The sequence below is a fragment of the Haemaphysalis longicornis genome, unplaced genomic scaffold, assembly GCF_048455015.1.
Source record: "Haemaphysalis longicornis isolate Haplotype H1 unplaced genomic scaffold, Haemaphysalis longicornis Haplotype H1 scaffold_5, whole genome shotgun sequence".
NCBI lineage: Eukaryota > Metazoa > Arthropoda > Arachnida > Ixodida > Ixodidae > Haemaphysalis > Haemaphysalis longicornis.
Window position 1 is genome coordinate 44248669 of NW_027526385.1, and position 21549 is coordinate 44270217.

Below are 21549 nucleotides of genomic sequence, written 5' to 3' on the forward strand. Positions count from 1 at the left end.
AGGCGTACGCTCACGGGAACGCTCGACGGCGGAACTGAAAGCTTAAACAGCTCTGCTGGTAAAAACACCTCCCGTGGTCGGAATCCATTCTGGCAAGGGCACCTCGCATTTTGAAGCCGGCTTCTATGCGATTGTGTTCGTGGTGTGATCTCTGGCGAGTTGCTCTCGCCAGTTCGCGTGCGTTCCGCGCGTGAAGTGGGAAGCACAGGCGCCGAGTTCCCGCCACAGACGCTGAGTTCGCGAAGATTGTCGCCGCGGATTCTAGCACTTTGTGAGGGATGTGAAAGCCTGCGGACAGAACGATCCGGGCCTGCGAGTCGTGGAGTACTTTCAGCGGCAAGTTCGGAAATCCATGCTAGGTGCAACATCCGGGTCTCCGACGAAGGGACAGGGTCCGCCAGCTCTGCTATTTCTCCAGCCTTGCACCATTAGTGCAAGCACAGCCCTGTACACAGCCCTTGTGCTGCCGGTCCCCACACCAAAGCCACCTCATCGACAAACTTGAGGGTATTCAGCGCCGCGCAACGCGTACCCTCTTTGCTCGCACCCTCGGTCGCCGCAAACCCATGCCTGGCTATGAGGATCGCCTGAAAACTCTCAAGTGGTACACCCTGCAACAATGACGGGACGTATCGAGTCCGCCTACTCTGCAGGGTGCTTGATGGCTCCCTCGGTGACACCAGCTGTCTCTCACCCTCTCTCCGGCTAAGCAAGCGGACTGGGCAGCCAGATCTGCTACGCGCCCGTACCATCCGTCACCGACACTCGGTGCTCATATCCGGCATTGAAAGTTTCCTGTCTGCACCCCTGACCCTCTGGACTCCACTTCCGAAAGACAGTCCTGAGTCCACATTCCTTGCGCGTGCCATCTCGCGCCACTCGTCCCACTAGTGCTGCCCATGGACACCACAACCCGGTTATCCCCCCGTGCGTGCGTGCGTGCGTGTGCGTGTGAGTGTGAATTTGCTTCGGCATCACCTGCCCTGGATGCATGCAAGGCTAGCAGACACACTAGCGTACGGACCTCAGCCTTTGTCTAAGGTCCCTGAAATTACTTTTAGGGACCTTAGCCCCTACAGGCCGCGCTCGAGGCGTATAGTGAACTAGAGTATTCTAGTACAAGCCCACTCCAGGGGCTACGCATGCACTTCACCATAGAGTTAATCCTGCACTTCACGAAAAGAGACAGGCGAGCCCTCTGAGCTCGGGCGAAGACTTTATTGTTTTTAGGTGTCTATACAGGAATGGGGTGCTTCCGAGTCACACAGGGGCAGCCAAGAAAATTTGTTTTATTCTCGGCCAGAATTTATTTATTTATTTTATTTATTTGTCCTGGCGGGCACAATGTCGTCTGCTTGCGCACGAGCGTCGGCGGTGCTGGCTGCTTCGCAGATTGAGTAACTCTGGCTTCGCAGGTCATCTGTGCAGTCCACGTTTAGCTCGATTTACTCGTTACCCTAGATCTTCGTGGTACCATGTAAGGATTCAAGTGTGAAACTCTATGCTTGCACGCTTGCACCCCGCCGCACAAAATCACGGGCACGCGCTGCGCAATTTCGTGGACTTTCCGGCTTGTGTGACGTGCTGGCTATCCAAGCCAAGCCGCAGCCGTAATGGGCGCGCAAATAGTTCGCGCTTTTTCTGCGTTTAGCCATCCTGTCCCAATTCTTTAAGTAAACTACAGTGTTAAATCGTTGCCTATTATTCTGCTAATCACACAGCTGCGCAGTAAGCGAAAATGCCCATGGCGGTTCAGGGCAAACTCACCGAGGTGAAGTACACGAGACCCGAATGCGCTTTTTGCGACTTGAGTCAGCGCTTCACGCTCCCTGATCGGACGTTCAACCGGCAGTACGCATCTTTTTACTGCGCCCGGTACAATGCTGCGCGTTCCATTCTCGAAGAGCGAGCGAAGGAGAAGTGGGGTAAGTGAGCTTGCTTTGGTCAACAATTTAAAGCCTTCAGAATGCAACTTTACGCAGGGCAGCCAACACAAGAGAAAACTGGCGCTTTCCCTTGTGTCGTCTGTTCGGCGAAAGCTTTTATTGCGAATACTGTGACCCATCTATCCCAGCAGCAATTTCTATTTCAAATTTGTCAAGCCGCCTCATTATGGATGACAACAGCAGGCTACATGTCCCTATCATCCGACGGGAACATTTTTTTTTTATCAAACTGTGATGCGGAAGCACTAACATAAATTGGACGTGTGTCCCGTGTTGAAAACGCCCGATCGAGTAAAAGCTATTCTTAAATCTATGTCAGGAATAACAAAATCGCTACTTTCGGAATAAATGATGGGGCTATTCGATTGTCGCTTCTGGCCTGAATGTGGACTATCCGCGAGGAGTCCGGGACTCATAATTAAAAGGCTCTCCTAATGATACTAATGACAAGGTGGAAGAAATGAACAGCGGAACGCTTGCCGTCAAATTCCGTCCCGATAAAAGCGCGTCTCGTCGTAAACGCCGTCCTCCTGTAATGGGTGTGAATCGTCGCGTTTCCTGACGTGGGCAACGACCAAATTGTTGTATTTCAGTTATTTTAGTGAAATTTGCAAGTGGTGCAGGTGGAACTCTGTTTTAAGGAAAATAATGGATGCCAGTAAAAGCCGTAATTGTCGAACAAAAGCCGAAAGAGCTTCAAAAAGTGCGACCTCTCAGTTAAAACATATATACAATAGCCTTTAGTATCTCTTTAGGTGTTGTTTGGCCTTGTCATCAACCTTCGCATTCTCATCTTTGTGCGTGCAGATAACCGGTTCTCCTCTGCTTCCTTTGCACAGGCAAGCTGAAGGTTCCAATCACGAGTTTGTGTGACCTTGTCGAGGACAAGAAGTCGATTGTGGTCGGCACACTCTTCAAGATCATGGAACTCCAGCCCAGCATCTTGAAGGAGATAAGTGAGGAGGTGAGAACGGGGCTTGTGGCATCACAACTGAACGTGGTTTTTCCCTTTCCTGTGGTTTAATCAATGTAGGCTGATTTGTTCTTTAGTTAGAGTGAAACATTTCAAGAGGGCTGTAAAAACAAATGAAAGAGTCTTCCCAACTACTGGTTTCTTCAGGTTTCAAATCTTAGTAAGCGGTTGGAGATTAATATTAATCGTCACGTTTGCACTGCCTTCTCGGTTGGTTAACAAAATCTAGATGTTCGGTTCTCTGTGCTAAGCCTGGGGCTTTGGACCAGTGCGGTTTAGTTAGCTGCTGGTGTTCACTATCTCGACAAGAAGGTAATGCCAACCATTGGTGTAAACTCAGTAAGCGAGATCGTGGTAACCTGCTGGGAGCCAAGCCCACCTCTGTACCAGTGCCTATAACCTGCCTCATTTGCTTGGAGATAAGATGAATGGTAACAGCTTGACAAAAGATAGCTGCTTTATGTGAGGGCTTAGCACAAATAATGCAATTTTCTTTGCGGGCCAAACATGCAGACATGGTGTCAGGATTTGCTGAATGTAAAATTCTTCCTTTTGTGTGTTTGTGTTAAGCATTCACACGTAAAAGCCAGCAGTTCGAGAAAATTTTTTGTAAAACTTGCTCTATATCTGCCTAATTTGAACTTCCTCCCTGAAAGTTGCACGTGTCACAGGATGTTGATGACAGGCTTGCTTGCACATGACCAAAACCTGATTTGCCACCAGCAGCACCATATTGCCGTGAAAGATAGACCAGAAATCTAGTGTAATGCTTGAATTCGCACTCAAGAAAAATTGGTCGTTATTACTGCTTCAAGAGAACTTGCTACTGAATTCAAGAGAAAAAAAATTTTATGGTCGACATAATCGGGAGTACTTATACTGAGGGATGAAGTACAGAATGTAGCCTACAGTTCAAAAAGCAAGCTTGTTGTTAAAGGCTTACACTTTTTAGCCTATTTGTTTTACTTCATTCCATTGCGGTACCTTTTTGGCTCTGAATTCCCGCCATGAAAATTATTAGGATTTTTTTATGCATGTAGAATTCTTTTGACCAAAATTGAACTCAGACTTTGTGTCACGTAGTATGGTTGTGTTTAAGTAATCAGATTGCAATGCTGTGTTGGAGACTGTGTCCCGTCCTTTTCACCATCACAGCTGGACATTGGATGATGAACATGCTTGTGGAATTGCATATACCATCAATTACAGTAGCGGAACTTTCAGTCACTAAAAATCAGATTAGCACCTAAATTTGTAATGACATCAGCAGGTACTTAAGGCATCGTGCAGTATTAAATGCAACAGCAGCTACGCATCTTGCGTCCGTCCATTTTTCACCCTCACATCTTCAATCTCATCACCCACCAGCGAAGGCTGGAAAATGTAAAAGAAGGAAACTGAATTTGCCCTTTAGCTCCTGTTGCCTTCATTATTAGTCGTATAGGCTGTATTCACTGGTAAGGCACGCATGCAGGCAACCATGTAAGTGCGCCGTCACTGGCTACGACGGGCTCCGCAGGACGGCGGTACTTGTTCATGATAAGCACATGATGTGTGTTGGACGGTCCAAACTCTACCCCACTGAACACAAAGTAATGCCTCGACTGCAATGTGAGTGTAATTAATAACAGCTCTGTTGACACCACCGTTGAGAATCGGGTTGAAATAAAGCAAAGAATGCACGCCGGTGTTTTTTTTTTTTTTTTTTTCTTTCTCCCTTTGGCGTGTGGGCGCAGTGGCACAAGCCGCGCCATGTCCGTGGCCGTTTTCAGTGTTGCTGAGTGAGGAAGTTGACAAACTTTTCAGTGAATACCATCTACAGTCGAGCACGGATATATCGAACTCCAAGGGGATCGCGAAATAGTTCGATATATGAAAAATTCGATATAAAAATATGGGCTCTGAGACGTCACCTATGGCGGACGATCACTTACCGATCGTCGCATTCAAGAATGACAACTAATTCCGCACTCACGACGCAACAGGACGCTTTATTTCCGTGAAAAAAAAAATCGCTGATCTTGGCCTGCTTCTTCGTCCTGGAAATGAAATTAAAGACGCTGGGCTCTATCTTCTCGAGGCTGCACAACTAGAAAATTCCAGCAGTACGCTGCGCCTTCACACACCATGCACAACACGCACGCAAAAGAAGAACAGCGCGCACGTACCACAAGAACTTTGAAGGTAACAATTCCAAGGCTCTCTGAACGGACTCCAACAAAGCGCTCGCGATGGTCATCTCCGAGAGAAACAGTAATCTCCGAAAGGTGCGGGAAAACTCGCCAAACAGCAGCAACAGCAGCAAAATGCAAAAGAAGGAGGATGCCGTCAGCGCCTTCGTTCCCTCTTCCCTATCCCGAGACGACATCGGGGGAAGACAGACCCAGAGAGAGAGAAAAAAAACTCTTTTTCGGCAAGCCGGGAACATACGTAGCCGAAAAAAAAGGACGTGCGCAGTCGGGGCATCCCTACCCCGCACTGTCACATTTTCCGAGCGTTCGGGCTTGTGTGCCTAGAGAGATTTAGCATACCTGGCTCCGTCCGCTAACGCTACGGCTACCGGTAGCGGGGCCCGACTGGGCAAGCGCAAATTCGTTCCGGTAGGGGGGATTAGTTCCGCGAGCCAGTCTTCGCCATGCCCGCGCATTACTCCACATCCTCCTAACCTCAATCGGGGGTGCAGCGACCGCCGAAGAGCACCTTCCAGCTCGCGCGGCGTTCGATATACCCAATCTCGGGAAAAATACGGTTCGATATAAACATACGAATTCCTATACTTTTACACAGAATTTTCAAGGGGATAATTTATGAGTTCGATATAGACAATAATTCGATATATCCGTGTTCGACTGTATACAACTATGGGCACACACATGGTCTGTAATGCTCTTAATAACATATTGGAATTGCCGAAGTGTGCAGTCAGTCTTTTTGCTGCGTTTCTTTCCCCTTTGGTTGTTGGATGTTGCACTCTTCTTCTTCTGAACACTGATGGGCTTTTTCTTTCTTCCTTCCTTTTTTTTTTTTTTTTTTCTCAGCACCACGTGGTGCCGCAGCCACAGCGGAGCCATTTTACGGACGGTGCGGATTCACTTGTGCTGGAAGACGACAAGCAGCGGCTAGCCCTGACGGGTTGCCTCGACGTCCACTCTCACGTAACTGGTCAGACGAGTTATTGAAATCATTGTCGAATCGTTTGATTGGCCACCTTTATTTGTGCAGCCTTTGTCAGAAGTGACTGGGCTGCAAGGCATTCAAAGCATAAGCTTTATTCTTGAAGGGGTTGGGAAGGCATATAACAAGTTTAGTTCGATAAAGGGGCTGCTCTTTTCCAATAACGGGGGTGCTGATTTTATTGCAAACAAATATTCGAGATATCAAGGAAACAGTGGCAACTCCCCCAGACACTCTGACTATTTCTCTGAGGTCACAGAATCTTGGTTGTGTGATTGGCGGCTGCCAACCTAACCCACTGCCAAGCAACATTGACTGGGCGATTGTAGTGGGGCTTCTAGTTCGCTTTAATTGTACCATTTAAATGCTAACGTGCAGATAACACAGTGATAACTGTTTATAGTGCTGGCGCATTTTCCACAATACATCGCTGTAGCATTTCTCTCTCTCTCTCTCTTTCAGTTTAAAAAGTTTTTTTTGAAATGGAGCTGAATGAGTTACCAAAGGCTGGGTATTCCGTGCTGAACAATTTTGCATTTTGTTTCATGGCCCCTTTAAGAGAAACCAAAATATCTTGCATCAGTAGCAAGGAGAATGCCTTCACCTGCTCTGCACTTAAAAAAACGTCCTACTCTTGCTTGCATTGCACCAAGTGTTAGCCAATTCCTTTGAATCGTTTGTGGCTTAAAAACTTTTGACAATGACTGTCGGGGCTCGTTGACAATTTGGTGGGACGCTGAAAGCCCCTGCTGATTCACTGTCCTTTAAAAGCCTGCTGTTTCAACCACAATCACATTGCTTTGCAGTCAGGGAATGCATTTTATTTTCTGTGGTCCTGATTGTTACAGTTCATATTTCGAGGAGATCGTTGCTTGCAGTGGGCTTTGGTAGCGTAATCCTGGCGGGCTGATTAGAGAGTGGCAGTTGGTTGCTGACCCGCTTCTACAGCTGCAGTCTTTGTTGTGTTTCTCTACAGGGGTCCCAGCTGCTGTGCTAGGCCAAGTGGGCTCCGATGGCCGCTTTGCGGTTGAGGAATTCTGCTATGCCGGTCTTCCAGAGCAGATTGACAGGCCGATTGCTGAGGCTGACACGTATGTGGCTCATTTAAACCATGGAAAACGTATTTTAAAAAAAAAACTTTTTTTTTTTTTTTTACCTCTGTGCTCGGTGATGCTATAAGCTTCTTCTAGCTTCAATGTCTGCTGCCAACGACTGCAATGAGCTATTCTTCAGTGCCCTTGTGAAAATAAAAAAAATTCAGAAACTAATTCAGTAAAGCCGCCCCACTGCTTCCTGGGATAATTTTTAACTTGGTTTTGATTTTTTTGTGTCTTTTTCATATGCAGTAGAACTTATTTTTTACGTTCCTCAGTGTTGCGTTTTGCCAGCTGCTACGTTGTTTTCCTCTAGTCCTGGCACAGCTCACATAGAGTCCCATGTATTAAAAGCCTCACTGTTATGTCGTTGCTCAGAGTATGTTCCCATATCATTCGTCGCAATTTGACACTCCGAACCCATCCAGGGAATGTGCGCGGACCGCCATTTTGTCTTTTGACAAGGCTTGGCTACGAAACTGACTGCACGAAACCTCGCACAGGTGCAATTTGTCAGCATTAGATGGCCCTATGTTACTCTATGCTATCGCCATCATCACTGCATTTACAACAGAAGTTTCACTTTGGAATGCCAGAAGTGCGTGTTTTTGCCATCAAAGCACCACTGCAAGAATAGCACGCGCTCTCGTCATCATGCATTTCAAGCTTTGAGAACACCGTTGAACTTGCAACCGTGCACTTTGTCGTGCCTTAATGGCGTCGCAAAAATGGGAGGCGCTTTCCCTTCAGGAAAAGCTTGACGCACTAGACGCAGTAAACAAGCACGGAAGAGAGTCAACGTCGCAAGGGACCTTGCAATGCCATGCATGGTGTTTTCCATCGATCGCAAAAGGCAGTAATCCTACATTCTTGAGTTTTTTAATTACCGATTCTAACGCGCCCCCGATTCTAACGCGCACCCGATTTTTCCGGCAAAAAAAAACAAAAAAACTTGCACCTCCGATTGTAACGCGCACGGAACTTTGTGAGCAAGAAAAACGAATGCGACGGAAACGGGCGATTTATTTCTCGAAGTAATGTCACTCATCTCACTCCTCGTCGCTCTCCGCTGACCACAACATCTCGTCCTTGGTGGCGTCAAGCGCGTTCGCGATGCCACACTTCATAACGGACGTTCAACCATGGCCGATGGGATCGTGGCCCACACCTCGCACGCCAATCCTGCGAGCTTCTCCAGAGGCGCACGCTTCAGCCGACCGCTCGTTTTGAACGCGTGAGAGTCGCTGCTGCCACTGCTGTCATCGATCGCGCAAGTGGAACGATTGGATGGTTTGTGTGAACGCCGATAGAAAAGCTTAAGCGCCTATGCTTCCTGCATCCGAAAAATTGTTGCTAAAAGCTTTGGCGCCATCTAGAGATGGCGATGGCGATGGGCTGGACAAAATTTCCGTTGTTTTGGCAGTTTCGGTTTCGTATCCGATTCTATGCGCATGCAATTTTTCGACCTATTTTTCCGGAAAAAAAGTGCGCGTTAGAATCGGGTAATTACGGTAAGGTTCGAAAGCCAAAGTTGCAGAAGTACAGGGTTGCAAGTCAAAGCTACACAGTTTTTGTTCATTTTCGGAGGTTTCCTCAGTGCTGCGTTTATGTGGTTGTTACGCTTTGGTTTCCTGGTCCGGTGAAAAACGTATGAACCCGGGGTTCCACTGTACTTTTTTTCTCTCCTGGACGTGTTCTCACGCTTTTTCTTATAGCTCCAGCCCTCCCCCCCACAACTAAATTCTGCATGTGCCCCTCTTTGAGAGAGGAGCTGCTGAGTTTTCACAAGTTGCATTGGCCTGCAAACAAAAACCCTATTATTTCCCCAGAAGTTGCATCTCTGCGGTGCTCGAGGTGACACTGATTCCAAGGTGGGGACTGTGGAGAGCCTGGGTAGCCAAGGGGGAATCGGTGCTCGACGGGCAGTGCTTCCCCATGATAGTTGACTTCCTTTCCTGCTAGGTACCTGGTCCTGGTGTCGGGATTAGGCCTGGCCGAAAAAGCGGACAGCATGCTGCCCTTCCAGCTGCTGGTGGACTACGTCTCCGGCTTCCTGGGCTGCGATCCAGACCAGGAGAAAGCGTCGCGCGTCGTCCGCGTGGTCTTTGCCGGCAACAGCCTTCGTCACAAGGGCTCCAGCAAGAACTTGGGCCGGGTATGCTTACTCCCTCCGGTGTGGCCGGCTTGTCTAATGGCTTGTTTTCCGTCTGTTGGCTTGTCTCTGTATGCCATGTATTCAAAAAATTAAGAAGAGCGCAAAGGACAAGGACAGAGAAACACAGTAGACTGAACGAGCGCTCATCCAGTCTACTGTGTTTCTCTGTCCTCGTCCTTTGCGTTCTTCTTAATTTATTGAAGCTATGAACCAACTCGTTCAACAAAGCATTCTATTATGCCATTTATGTTTTTACATGGTCTTAATAACTTAATTTAACGAAAATTTCCATGCGCATGCGATTTTGATCCAAATTATTTACCTGAGATTATTCTGATGTGTCGTACAACTTGAGTGGGGTAGTGCCAGTTTCTTTCTTTCTCAATTTATTTTGCAGGTCTAAGGTTTAAATGATGTAGTCATGGTCAGTTCGACGTAAACTAAGAATATAAATGTCGCGAATACTGATGTTATGTTATCTGCTTTGCCTCTTTCTGCGCTGTTGATAAGTCGTGGGTGACTACCAGCACACCGAACCTTTAGTCATTTTGAAGCAGCCTATGACTGGCCTTATGAGGAGTCATCTGCCATCCGTTCTGACGGACACGTGTAGGCACTTATCATGACACCGTAGCATAAAAAATTAAGAACAAGGCTAGTTGGAGAAAGAAAGGAGTTACGTTTTCCATCTGCCTTTGTGTTCGTTGTTTCCAGGCCAAGTTTTCTGTTCGCAAGGAATCGTCCGTGGATGCCAGCGTAATACGCCTGATGGACAACTTCCTCGAGCAGCTCTCGGTGAGTAATGAGCCGAGTACTCTCGAACCACTGATCTGCGCTGCCCTCTACATTTTCTCTAAAATACCCGTACGTTCAACACGTCCAAAAATTCCAGGTATTTGTACTGCGAATTTCAGGGTCAGCGACCTAAACCATCAGGTGAATACTAAGTCATTGAAAAAATGAATGAAGCAATGCCTCGAACTTAATTAAAAATTGAATAATTAATTAAAAATTAGCATAAGCATTGATACCTGGTAAAGGAAGATGGAAGTGTTAAGCTATTATTGGTTGAAACTACGGGTTTGGAAAAAGGCCACAGCTATGACTGAAATATGCAATAATTGGTAAAACTTAGAGCGCGATTCAACAAGGACGACAGAAAAACGACATAAGCGCTCATTCGTCTTTTTCGTCTTTGTTGAATCACGCTCGAAGTTTTACCAAATATGCACCAACTTGGCCAACAGTGTGTTCTACTGAAATATGCGAGCATAGAAGTGGGGGAAAGCTTTATTTTGGGGGGACAGAGGCCTCATCACCCTTATCAACCATCATCTACGATTTCCCCTGTAGTTCGACATCATCCTGTTGGTTGCAGTTTCTTAGGAGATTGTGGCTTTACTCCCCTCCCAGCCTGTTGATGTGTGCGTTGCTGTATCTTCTGCCATGTGCAGCGTTCAGTGGAGGTGGACGTGATGCCTGGCCTCTCCGATCCTGTCGGTGCCTTGCTCCCGCAACAACCCCTGCATCCCTGCCTCCTCCCGGGGGCGTCCCAGCGGGCTTCCCTGCGCTGCGTCACAAACCCCTATTTGTTCGAACTGGACGGCTTGAGGTAGGTGGAAGAAGCGCCATGGTCACCTCACATCGCGTGTCTAGTGGTCGCAAGAGGTTTATTAGCTGTGTTAAATGAGGGGTCTCGTTTATTTTCCCACGGTTTGGGCCAGTCCCTGAAACCCTCGAAAACCCCTTAATTTGAAAAGCTTGTTTTCAAGGCCGCGCAAGTCCTCAGATTTTTACAGACCCTTGAAAAGGCTTGAAATTTTTAAAGCGGAAGCTTTCTTTGTGGGACCGATGGTGTCCTGTCCAAGAACTAATGTATTTCCCCATAGACCGGTTGGCCAACTGAAAAGCACTGATAAGATCTCTGGACGCACAGCACGTGTGTGAAACCGGGCTTCCATTGTGCCAAAATGGTCACTTGAAGATTGCGAAAAAGGAACACTTCTAGATAAAACAATACACACATCGATCATGAAGGAGGAGTACATTATACCTTTATCTCACAAACCACGTAGCGGTATACGTTTAGATCTTTCATGGATGTTCTTACCGTATTTACACAATTGTAGGTCAACCTTCTTTTTTTTTTTTTTTTTTTTAAGTTTGACAATCCGATGTTGGGGGGTCGACTTAGAATTGAAGTGAAACTTTGTGCCGCTTGTAATGGCAAGAGAAATGAGAAATCAGGGGTGCTACGAGCTGAGGAAAGCGTAACACCCTTGTTTCTATGGTTACGGTCGAAGCGTACCGTTTACCATTGCATACATTGCAATAAAGGTGATGCCGACTTTGAAAGTTGACGTTCCCGATCTGTGCCCTTTGTCCACCGTACCTAGAGGGGCTGACCTTCCACCAGCATGTTCGGAAGTGTACTGAACATGATATGATTGTGTCTACGTTACTGCCGTGCATTGATTCAGGGGATTCGGTAATGCTAATTTTGTTTATTAGAGACTAACAAAACGCTTCTTGAATGCGAGTAACGTACTCACGAATCAAAGGGCATCGTGAGTGGCCACTTCTGTCGGCTGCCATGTTGTTTGTTTTGGTATCGTGCAGCAGTGGCCGCTGCTGGTAGCTTCGATGTTTGTCATCTCGCAGTGAACGTGTTCTCGGGATTGGGAATGAAGTTTCCCGCTCAACCCACAGCGCATGGTTATTCTGCGTGCTTATACAAAAGCTTTTCTTCTTTAACATCTACTACACACACCATGAGCGTACAGCTCTTGAGGGAGCATCGATCATTGATGGAAGAGCCGGCGTACGGGGGGTATTGGTAGTTGATGGAAGAGCTCCTCTTTGTGATACGATTTTCTAGGCGGCCACGTTGCCACAGACTTGTGTCACTTCTGTGTTGTGCTGAGTCTTCCCGTCTGTCATGAGTGCCCTGGGCGCGAAGAACTTTCACAGTGCTTATTCACAGGGACGTTCAAATGAGCTGCTCTCTACACTCGCCTTTTTTATTTTTTTTTGAGAGAGAGGGAGAGAGAGAGAGAGAGAGAGAGAGAGAGAGAGAGAGAGAGAGAGAGAGAGAGAGAGAGAGAGAGAGAGAGATGCAATTTGGGGGAGGGGTTGACCTACATTTGAGTCGACTTACAATAGTGTAAATGTGGTACTTAGTTCACAAAAAATCTTCGTCAAATTGGTTTGTTCTCTGTTTGCGATTACGGTTTTTGAAGTTTAACAATTAATTATTAGACACACTTTCAGCGTAGCTTGGACGCACTTTTAGCTTTCGCTCTTCTCTCAACTTTCTTTAGGAAGGGATGGAGAATTTTTAAATTAATTCTCTTTTTTTAATAAGCATAAAAGCTACTTGAGGTTGTGTAAAGAGTGAGTGACTGTTTGTTGCTTCGTCGATCTTCTTATTAACTGGACAAACTGGAGTGAATGAATAGTAGCATTTTGCAGCTCACTAAGATTGCCTATCCGTGTAACTCTGACAAACAATTATGAGAAATTATCGAAAGCGGAAACGTCAGTGGAGCCATCATTTCGACAAGGGGGGGACTTGCCTGAAGACCGGTACGCTCGTTGAAATGTGGCTTTAGCAGGGGTGAGACAGCTGCGCATATTGCGCAGTTTTGATACAAAGTTGTTTTCCTGCGCCAGGCTGCTCCAAAAGCTTGAAAATTGGAAAAATTGCGCCAAACTGCTCCAAAACAGTATGAGAGCCAAGGATTTGAACGCTCCCGTCAGTTTCAGTGGGGAAAAATGCTTTCTCACGGCATAATTTTTCAGCACCCCCAAGGTGATGGTGTTTGTAAAAGTTTAATTTATTGATCAATCAATAAAAAAAAAACACGTAAAATTGTCCGCTAAACAGTTTTTTTCGAAAGTTACAATGTCGGGTTGCACATGTTATATCCTGTACATTTTTAAAGCTTTCCCGTCGAAACCCATTGCAAAGTCCTGTATAAAAATACTAATGTTTACTGAGGCGACAAAACTTGTTCAAGTTGATGAAAAAACGGCAATTTTCGGAGCGCCGTATCGGCCGTATCTCCGGAACGATATCACTGGGCGCCGCCATCTTAGCGTGGTGAAGATTGGGAAACATGGTCGGCGGGCGAAGCAGTTGCTCGTGGTTCAGGCTAGTTCACTCTAGGTCAGGCAGAGAGCCATTTGAAGATTTCTACCGTGGTTTTGGTTATGGGGGTGGGTACATTTAGTAGTTTGATCTGTTACGGGAAGTTGCGCCACTCGAAAGATGGAGTACATAAAAAACAACGCGGTGCCCGCGAATTCACCGTGTTTCGGCCTTGAGTGTGGGGCGCGGTGCGTGCCTGAAGTGAAATTTCGGACTTATTGCGGTGTTATATAACGCTGAGTTATTGCTGCCTTTGACAGCGAGCTTGCGAGCGGCGGGAATGGGACGATCGACTCTGCAGAAGGGGCGGCGCAGGCTACATCGCCGCAAAATGTTCAACCAGTGTCCGGTAGCGGGACGGGGTGTTATTGCACACTAGTAATAATGGTTCATCTGTCTGAAGTGAAATTTGAGGCCAAAAGGGAGGTGGCTAAACATACCAACGTTACTCAAATTACGATCGTAGTGAACGTGCACCTTAGGGATTGAAATGGGAAAGCTGGTGGGGTGCGACGACTGTCACCTTGCTTTGCGCGACTTTTGCGGTGGCTCTACACTTGTGCCTAAAGCCGAGTCTGGGATTACAAAAATAATAATTTAGGCATTCGCATGATAATAAAAATGCCTTACGATTGCCGAGTTTTTCAATGCGATATTTTAAACGGAACTCCACGCTTTCTATGCGTAGAGCCTAAGAGTTTAAAAATGGTTTGTAAAAAGGAAGTGCAGTTTGTACCTTGTGATACTCTGGTAGAACAAACTTTATTTGAAGGCTATTTCAGTGTTATTTACGTTCAAAACCGATTAAAAAGTGCACCCCCCCCCCCCCCCCCCCGATTTGCCAAAAATTTGATTTTTAGGCACATAAGGTGACATAATAAATGGGGTTAACTGCTCCAAATCAAGGTTTTTCTGCGCCAAAATCGAGATTTCGCTGCTCCAAAAACTGCTCCCAAATCGGATTCAGCTGTCTCACCCCTGCTTTAGCAACGTCCCTGTTTTCTCATGATTTCGTGTCATTTCAAGCCTTAGTCTTTCCCCGAGCACTGGTCTTATTTAGCATTTCTAACAGACAGTGTGGTGTTTGAAATGACTGACACAAAGCCTCGAAAGTCCTTGAAAACCCGTGAATTTTTTCGTGTAAAGTAGTGCAAACGCTATTTTCTTGTCCAAAATTGTTTCGAGCAGTTCGTGGGCTGCTCTCGCAGTGAAAATGAGAAGAAGAAAAAAAAAGTGTAGCAGCTCTGAAATCAAGGAGACCGAAGAAAATGATGATGGTTGAATTTTGATGGCGCAAGTCCAACTGGGGCAAACAGCGCCAAAACAATCGCTCTACATGAAAGATGAAGACAAACACTAAAATTGGTGAGCAAGAACACAATTGAAATGGTCCAAGGCAATGAGGATGGCTGGTGTAAAGGGCCAGGTTGTGATTATGCGTTGTATGAAATTAGGTCTAAAAATTTCACTCCTGCTAAACCGAAGAAAAGACAACCACAACAAAATGTTGTAGCATTCTTGGTTGGGTGGCAACCAGGAGTCTGAACAGTGGGGTTGTGTTTGGCCTTGTCTGTATTTTCCAGCTTAGTTCCACTTGCTGCTTTAGCCTGCAGTCTCGAATTACTCACATGTTTTTATTCTCGTCATACGAAACAACCCGTGATAACGGGAGCTGTCATTGAACCTGTTCTTCTACTAGAGCTGGGTGCTAGAGGAGCTGCTATGGGCTGCAGATCCACTTTTAAAGAGGGAGCCAAGATTGCGGCTTTTAATTAAACTGTAGAGCGGTCATTTCAAATATCAGGGTGTTGAGCAAAAGCTTTTGGGACATGAACAAGTTTATGATTGGGCTGCACAGTTGTTCCAAATTTAGTAACATCGGAGATACATTTGTAATCATATTTTCAAAAAGAATAGAAGTTTATAGGGAGTTTATTTTGTGAAGATATGCTTAAAGTGAGTAGATAAAGCTTCAGTTTCTCCCACCGATTTAATAGAGAACGTAGCACTTTAATGAGTCATGCTTAAATTGTGCCTCTTGCTTAAAATGTACCTCTTGAACGAACTTCTTGCCCGGTAAAGGCCACCCGGTAACTGTAGGTAAGGCCTGCTTTAGCTTTTCCGACTCTGCGTCACCCCAGTTTCCCTGACATTTTGCAACAATGTGCTGCTAGGAATGGTGCCGTATTACCGTATTTTCCGGTCTATAAGTCTCACTTTTCTATAAGTCGCACCCCCCTCAAAACTGCAGTTTTTCCGGGAAAAAAAAAACATATCTAAGTCGCATCGGTGTACAAAATGCACTTGTTAATCAGGTAAACTCATGGAAGATCAGTTCATTAAAAAGTGCGGCGAAAGTACATGGTTGCGGCGGCCGTCACCTCTTAACGCATTCTCCAGTAAGCAGTGCTAGACATGTGCATCTATACCGTCCAAAGTCTAGACAGAACTAACTTCTCAAGAATGGTTTATTGATACACACAGATGGCGTGTACTTACAGATGGCGTTTAGGCAAAACCATCGAAGCCTTCTTCCTCCGACTTGCTATCAGATAATTCATTCATTTAGACTGTATAGCTGTGTCTCTTAACATGTGCTGACATCACGCAGCACACAGGCACCTTTTCAAGCGCAGACTATGCGCGGCCAGCATGTACCAAATTTATTCCATACATAAATCGCACCGGTGGATAAGACGCACCAACGAAAATTTCAGAAAAAAAAAAAAATGCAACTTATACACCGGAAAATGCGGTAGTTTGATTTCAGGGCACCCACAAGCGAGAAGAAAAATGAAAACCACATTAGTATGCAGTTCAGGTCAGCAGAGCTGGTGGAATATTGCTTCGATGTTTTAGAGTTTGTCACATTTTGAACATTTCCTAATGGGGGTTATCAAGATAGTTTACATTTATATCTCATGTTTCCAATTGTGCCCAAATAGATGGGAAGAAAATGTAGGATAGACATGACAACGGCGCAGGCCAACAACTGGCGTTCATCGCTGACGTATCCGTTTTTTTTATTATGTCGTTCAGTTAAAACAGAATAACACAAAAATAAAAAAGTCCTGGGGGGGGGGGGGGGGGGTCAATATAAAACATACAAATGCAACACTCATAGAAACACTTGACATTTAAGAGTGACGTGAGGGGTATCATTTTTCATAAGTGTGTCGTCAGAGCTATTGCGCAACAAAGAGCTGAAGTTTCTACCAGACACTTGTGAAGATTGATGCGCTTGACGTTAGTTCTAAAGGTCGATTTTTTTAGACGGTATGCAAAAGAACAAAAAGAGGGTGCTGCTGTTTTTGTTATATGTTATCATGTGATTTGCCCCACCCCCCTCTCGAACTTTTTTTCTTTTTTCTTTTGTTTTGGCTGAAAGACATCACAATCTGGATACATCTGCAATAAACGTCATTTGTTCATTGTCCTGCGTATTCCTTATTTCCTTCCCTTGTCTTTTTGTGTGAAATTAGAACCACGCTGTCACAATTTACGATCAATCTTATCACCCCCTTGTTCTAGCCGTCCATTTTGAAGAAGTGCGTGCATTTGTTGAAGCACTCGTAAAGCATTAATATAATTGCTGTTTGCAGGCAATAAAAACATTTTTGCTTTGTACGCAAGTACTTTGGTGATGGGTAACGCTGGTGTAACAAATACATGAAACAGAATTGGCAAAACCTCCGTACCACACTGTGAAAACGTATCAAGTTATTTAAACAAATAGAAACAACTGCCTTTTTGTAAATTGGCTGTCTGCGTAGGTCCTTTTATGCTGAAAAAGCACAAATGGTAGGTATGCCACCAACTTACAAAAAGGAGTCATGATTGTGTCGACCATCCAGTGTCAGCTCAATATGGTTCAATGCACTAGCTTCTCAGTCAGTATACTGTAAACTCGTTATAGTGAAGCCCTCGAGAAAGGGAACTGACTCCATTATAAGCAGTACTTTGTTAAAAGTGGGGATATTCGACTCTCCATGCACTACGAAAAACTTACAAAAGCGGTTTCGTTACATTGAGGCTTTATGTGTTTTCACACCTGTTCTGAGTATTGTAGAAAATGCAGAAAATGAGTTACGCCCTTGAGGTTTTGCTGTTTCGGCGCTCGTTTTCTAAGGAAGCAGTGATGAAAAGTAACTTGTGGTGTGGGCCTCCCACGTTGCAGGATCCTCGGGACATCTGGTCAAAACATCACAGACATTCAGCGTTTCAGCAACCTCGACTGCCCACTGGACGCCATGGAGAAGACGCTGCAATGGCGGCACATTGCTCCAACGTGTCCAGACACTCTTTGTACGATCACATTTTTTTTTTTTTTTCTCTTAGCCTCTAATATCCCTGTCACACGGCAGATCAAATGACATTTGGAGCAAATGTCATTCGCTCTAAAAGCCATTAATTCGGCGCTACACGAGAATACCGAATGTCATTTGAGGCGAACGTCGTTTAACAGCTAACTGAGGTTCGGGAGCTCATTCAGCATCCAAATGAGTACGGTAGCCTCGACAGCAGTGGTGCACCACACGAGAGGAAAGTTCAGTAATAAACCAGAGAATACTGTTTCTAAAAACTGTTAGTAAACTTTATATTTTCCCCTTCATGTTGTTTTTCAAATAAAGATAGATAGACATGTACTAATAAAAAAGAAAATCTCGTCCTCAGTGCGCGCGCTACCCTAGATTTTTTACGGGCTTGTCTCGGCTTGTGATAGGGCTGATGTCAGCTAAGCAGGTGATTTCCTTATTTTTACTTTGAAGAAAATAATCCTTTGTTGTGTTTTCAATGTATGAAAACATTATAGATGCACTTAAAATGTAATTTTGCGGTTTTGCGAGCTCGCTAATCATCACCACTGTCACTATCAAATGAAATTCGTTTCGCCGTGTAGGCCCACACGGCCCAACCGAATGTCATCAACAGCTGAGGTCATTCACTTTGAATGACATTAGATTTGCCGTGTGACAGGGGTATAACCTTGGGAGTTGACAGACAGGTTGTTTGGAATCTTGGGGAATTCTCCAGTTTTTTTTTTTTTTTTGTATCATAATTGGTTATGCGATGTAGTATCTATATGCATAAACTTTAATGTTTAATGTAAATTTCCGTGGCCAGCTTTCCCGTGGCAGGTTTTCCTGTCACCTGCTGATAGAGACGGTTGCTTGAAAGGGCACACTTAGTTACCTGTAAATTAACGTCACCTGCAACCTCAGAAACATCACATGGTATTTTAGGTGAAAACCTGTTGCCTGGTATTAGGTGCTGGGCTGGGAAAGGGGGGCACCAGAATCGCCCTTGCATGAGCACATCATCATTAGTAACATTGCACGTTTTACACCGCGCCTTAAATGCACCATGAATACGAAATACAATTTGGGAACAAAATAGCCTTTGATAACTAATTCATCTTCGATCCAGCCCCGAAAGATGTTTTTTAACCAAAAAAGATGAAGTAACTAGTGAACAGTTTCAAATTTTTGCACTACATGACGTGATAGGGGGAATGCTAAAAACAGCACTACAATCACATAGTCATGTTTCTTTGCGTTGGATTTTGTCGGTGATTGCATCGCAAAAACAAGTTTCTGTGATGTCGTAAGTAAAAAAAAAAACGTGCTGGATAGTCGCCGTTGCTTGATCTGATTTTTATATATATATGCCTAAACTAGTTGTTGAAGTTCATATAATTGTTGCGGGAACAAAGCAGGCTTTTTAATGAACTTGTGTTTAATGAACAAACTTGTGTTTTGACTTAATGTACCTTTTAATTGTACGTTGTACGTAAAAAAAAAACGGGTTGGAGTAGGTGTCAGGTAGAATGAACGGAGCTCGTGTCCAACGCATGTCGTATGAGAAGATGGCAGTAATGTTATTTTTCGTACTAATGTGTTTTCATGTTTTTTTTCTCCCAAATCCACGCAGCGTGCTATCCCTTTTCTGATCAAGACCCCTTCATTCTGGATTCGTGCCCTCACATCTACTTCGTCGGCAACCAAAAGAAGTTCGCCACCAAGATTGTGAAAGGTAATAGACATCTCTGTCCAAGAAAATGGTACATTACCAAAATTTATTACCAGAAAAAGAAAGCAAAAGTCGCAAAGTGCCACTTTAATTTTTTTTTATTTATAAACATACAGAACATTGTTTGTGATTGAATAAAAGCTGGAAGGGCTAAGAAAGCTACGATCATTCAGTTGAAAAAAAAAAGCTATTTAACCTGTAGCATCACTTCAAGCTCAACTCTGACACCCCGGAGGCAATGCAATGCAACCGTGAAGCAGATATACTTGGTTGGAGTCGGACGTGTGACAAAAAAATAACTGGCTGCATTTAAAGAGCAATATTGAAGTGTGAGGCATACTATTAGGAACATTTTTGGGGGCTTAATTTTAAAATTGTGCTCGAAACCATTCACTAGGTCTTTTTCTTTCTTCCTTTCTTTTTCATGTCACGTAATTGATGTTTGCAGAACAGTAGGCAATCTTGACTAACTTGATCCTCATCATGTTCTTGGCACACATTTTTCACTTTCCTCACCAAGCTTCCCATCCAATTTATATTCGCCACACTCATTGACTGTTGTAGGCAATTGCACTCTGCATTATATTTACCTCTCAACACTTGTCGTCTTTCACTTCCTTTCACCGCCCTACGACAGTTCGTAATTGTGTTGTTTGTATTGCAGCAATACAATTATGCTGCCATACAGTTTAGTGCAGTGTGCAGTTTATTACAAGCAGTATTGTATTATACTGCTTGTAATAAACTCTAATAAAATCAATACAAATACAATACAATACTGCTTGTATTGTATTTGTATTGATTTTATTGCAGTCCGTACTGCTACTGTCAACACACTCATCAAACATATCGTCGAACTTAGACAATTCACACAGGACTAAGAAAGGGGAGAGTCATCAATGCATGCATGTGGAGTGATGCATTTGACACTTTATTACTTCCCATCTTATTACTATTTCCTATTATTTTCACCTATTATTATTTTTTATTGCTTTCACAGGAGACCATGGCCAGACCGTTCGTCTGGTGGCCGTGCCAACGTTCTGCAAGACGTTCACTTGCGTCTGGTTAAATCTGAGGAGCCTTGAATGCGAGCCAATGAGGTTTCAGGTTGACCTGTGAAGCAGAGTGTTTTTTGTACGTTGCTCACGATATACTCTATCTTTGTGTTTTGCAAGTGGTCTACCAGGTTGGCCTTTGAAGCACTGTGTTTTGTTTGTTGCGCACCGTATACTTGATCTTTATGTTGCGAGTGGTCTACACCAAAAAATAAACTGTTTACCCCGGTCTCTGATCTGATTTTTGGGGCATCTTGCCAGTCATTTGTATAAGTCTTTGAATTGCCTGCCACTGTGTATTACTACGAATAATTTGATCGGCCAAAGGAGGAGGTTTGATCAATTTCGTACCTAATATCTAGCATGAACATACAATTTGCTGGTACCGGTGCAGAATTGCAGCAATATTTCACAAATGCTGTCTGGCTTGTTTTCGGAAGATGTAAGCTTTGATTGAACGGGCGAGAATTCGTATGTTTTCCACGCTTTAAACTTTGATGTTCCAAAATCAGCAAGGGCTGTTTTTATGCAAGTAGTGGCCAAAAATATGTGCCTGGAAGTAATAAGGACTATTGCGTTTGTTTTCACCCGGAACAGTTCATGAGAGACTGCACTAGCTTCGAGCTCAAGATGTTTTACCAGGTTTAATGTGAATGCATTAAACGGCTTATTGTGCAGAAAAGTCGCAGTTCAGCGTCTGTATTAGCAAAACGCTTTCTAAAATGATCAACGGTGCGAAGGGATTAAAATCGAAGTAATTGGCTTGAACAAAAAGAGTTTGGGAGATTTAGGGCTGGATGAGAATTGAACCTAGGTCCTCTGAATGCAAGTCGAGCTCATTGCCCCTACACCACTAGACTCTATTGCTCTGGCTGACTGAACGGTGGGTCTAATGAATGTGGTGTCGGCAACTTTGCATCAGCAACTGGTACACTTCAACATGCAATGATTTGACGTTGCTTGGAATGC

The 21549-nt window shown here is 44.7% G+C and overlaps 1 protein-coding gene across 1 annotated transcript; it reads left to right on the forward strand.

The window, feature by feature from the left end:
• The first annotated feature begins 1591 nt into the window (after nucleotides 1-1591).
• On the forward strand, nucleotides 1592-20811 carry Pold2 (DNA polymerase delta subunit 2). Its single transcript, XM_077670280.1, has 10 exons — nucleotides 1592-1925; nucleotides 2786-2910; nucleotides 5958-6081; nucleotides 7070-7184; nucleotides 9150-9342; nucleotides 10057-10137; nucleotides 10797-10954; nucleotides 17670-17797; nucleotides 19424-19525; nucleotides 20523-20811. The coding sequence occupies exons 1-10, from the start codon at nucleotides 1739-1741 to the stop codon at nucleotides 20642-20644; spliced, it is 1335 nt and encodes a 444-aa protein (XP_077526406.1). The 5' UTR covers nucleotides 1592-1738; the 3' UTR covers nucleotides 20645-20811.
• Nucleotides 20812-21549: the final 738 nt, after the last annotated feature.

What these genes read in the sequence shown, in the direction of transcription:
- Pold2 (XM_077670280.1), top strand. Translation starts at nt 1,739, where the DNA reads ATGCCCATGGCGGTTCAGGGCAAACTCACCGAGGTGAAGTACACGAGA. An exon ending in TGAAGGAGATAAGTGAGGAG is followed by an intron (nt 2,911 to 5,957) that starts GTGAGAACGGGG and finishes TTTTTTTCTCAG; the next exon opens with CACCACGTGGTGCCGCAGCC. An exon ending in ACTTCCTCGAGCAGCTCTCG is followed by an intron (nt 10,138 to 10,796) that starts GTGAGTAATGAG and finishes TGCCATGTGCAG; the next exon opens with CGTTCAGTGGAGGTGGACGT.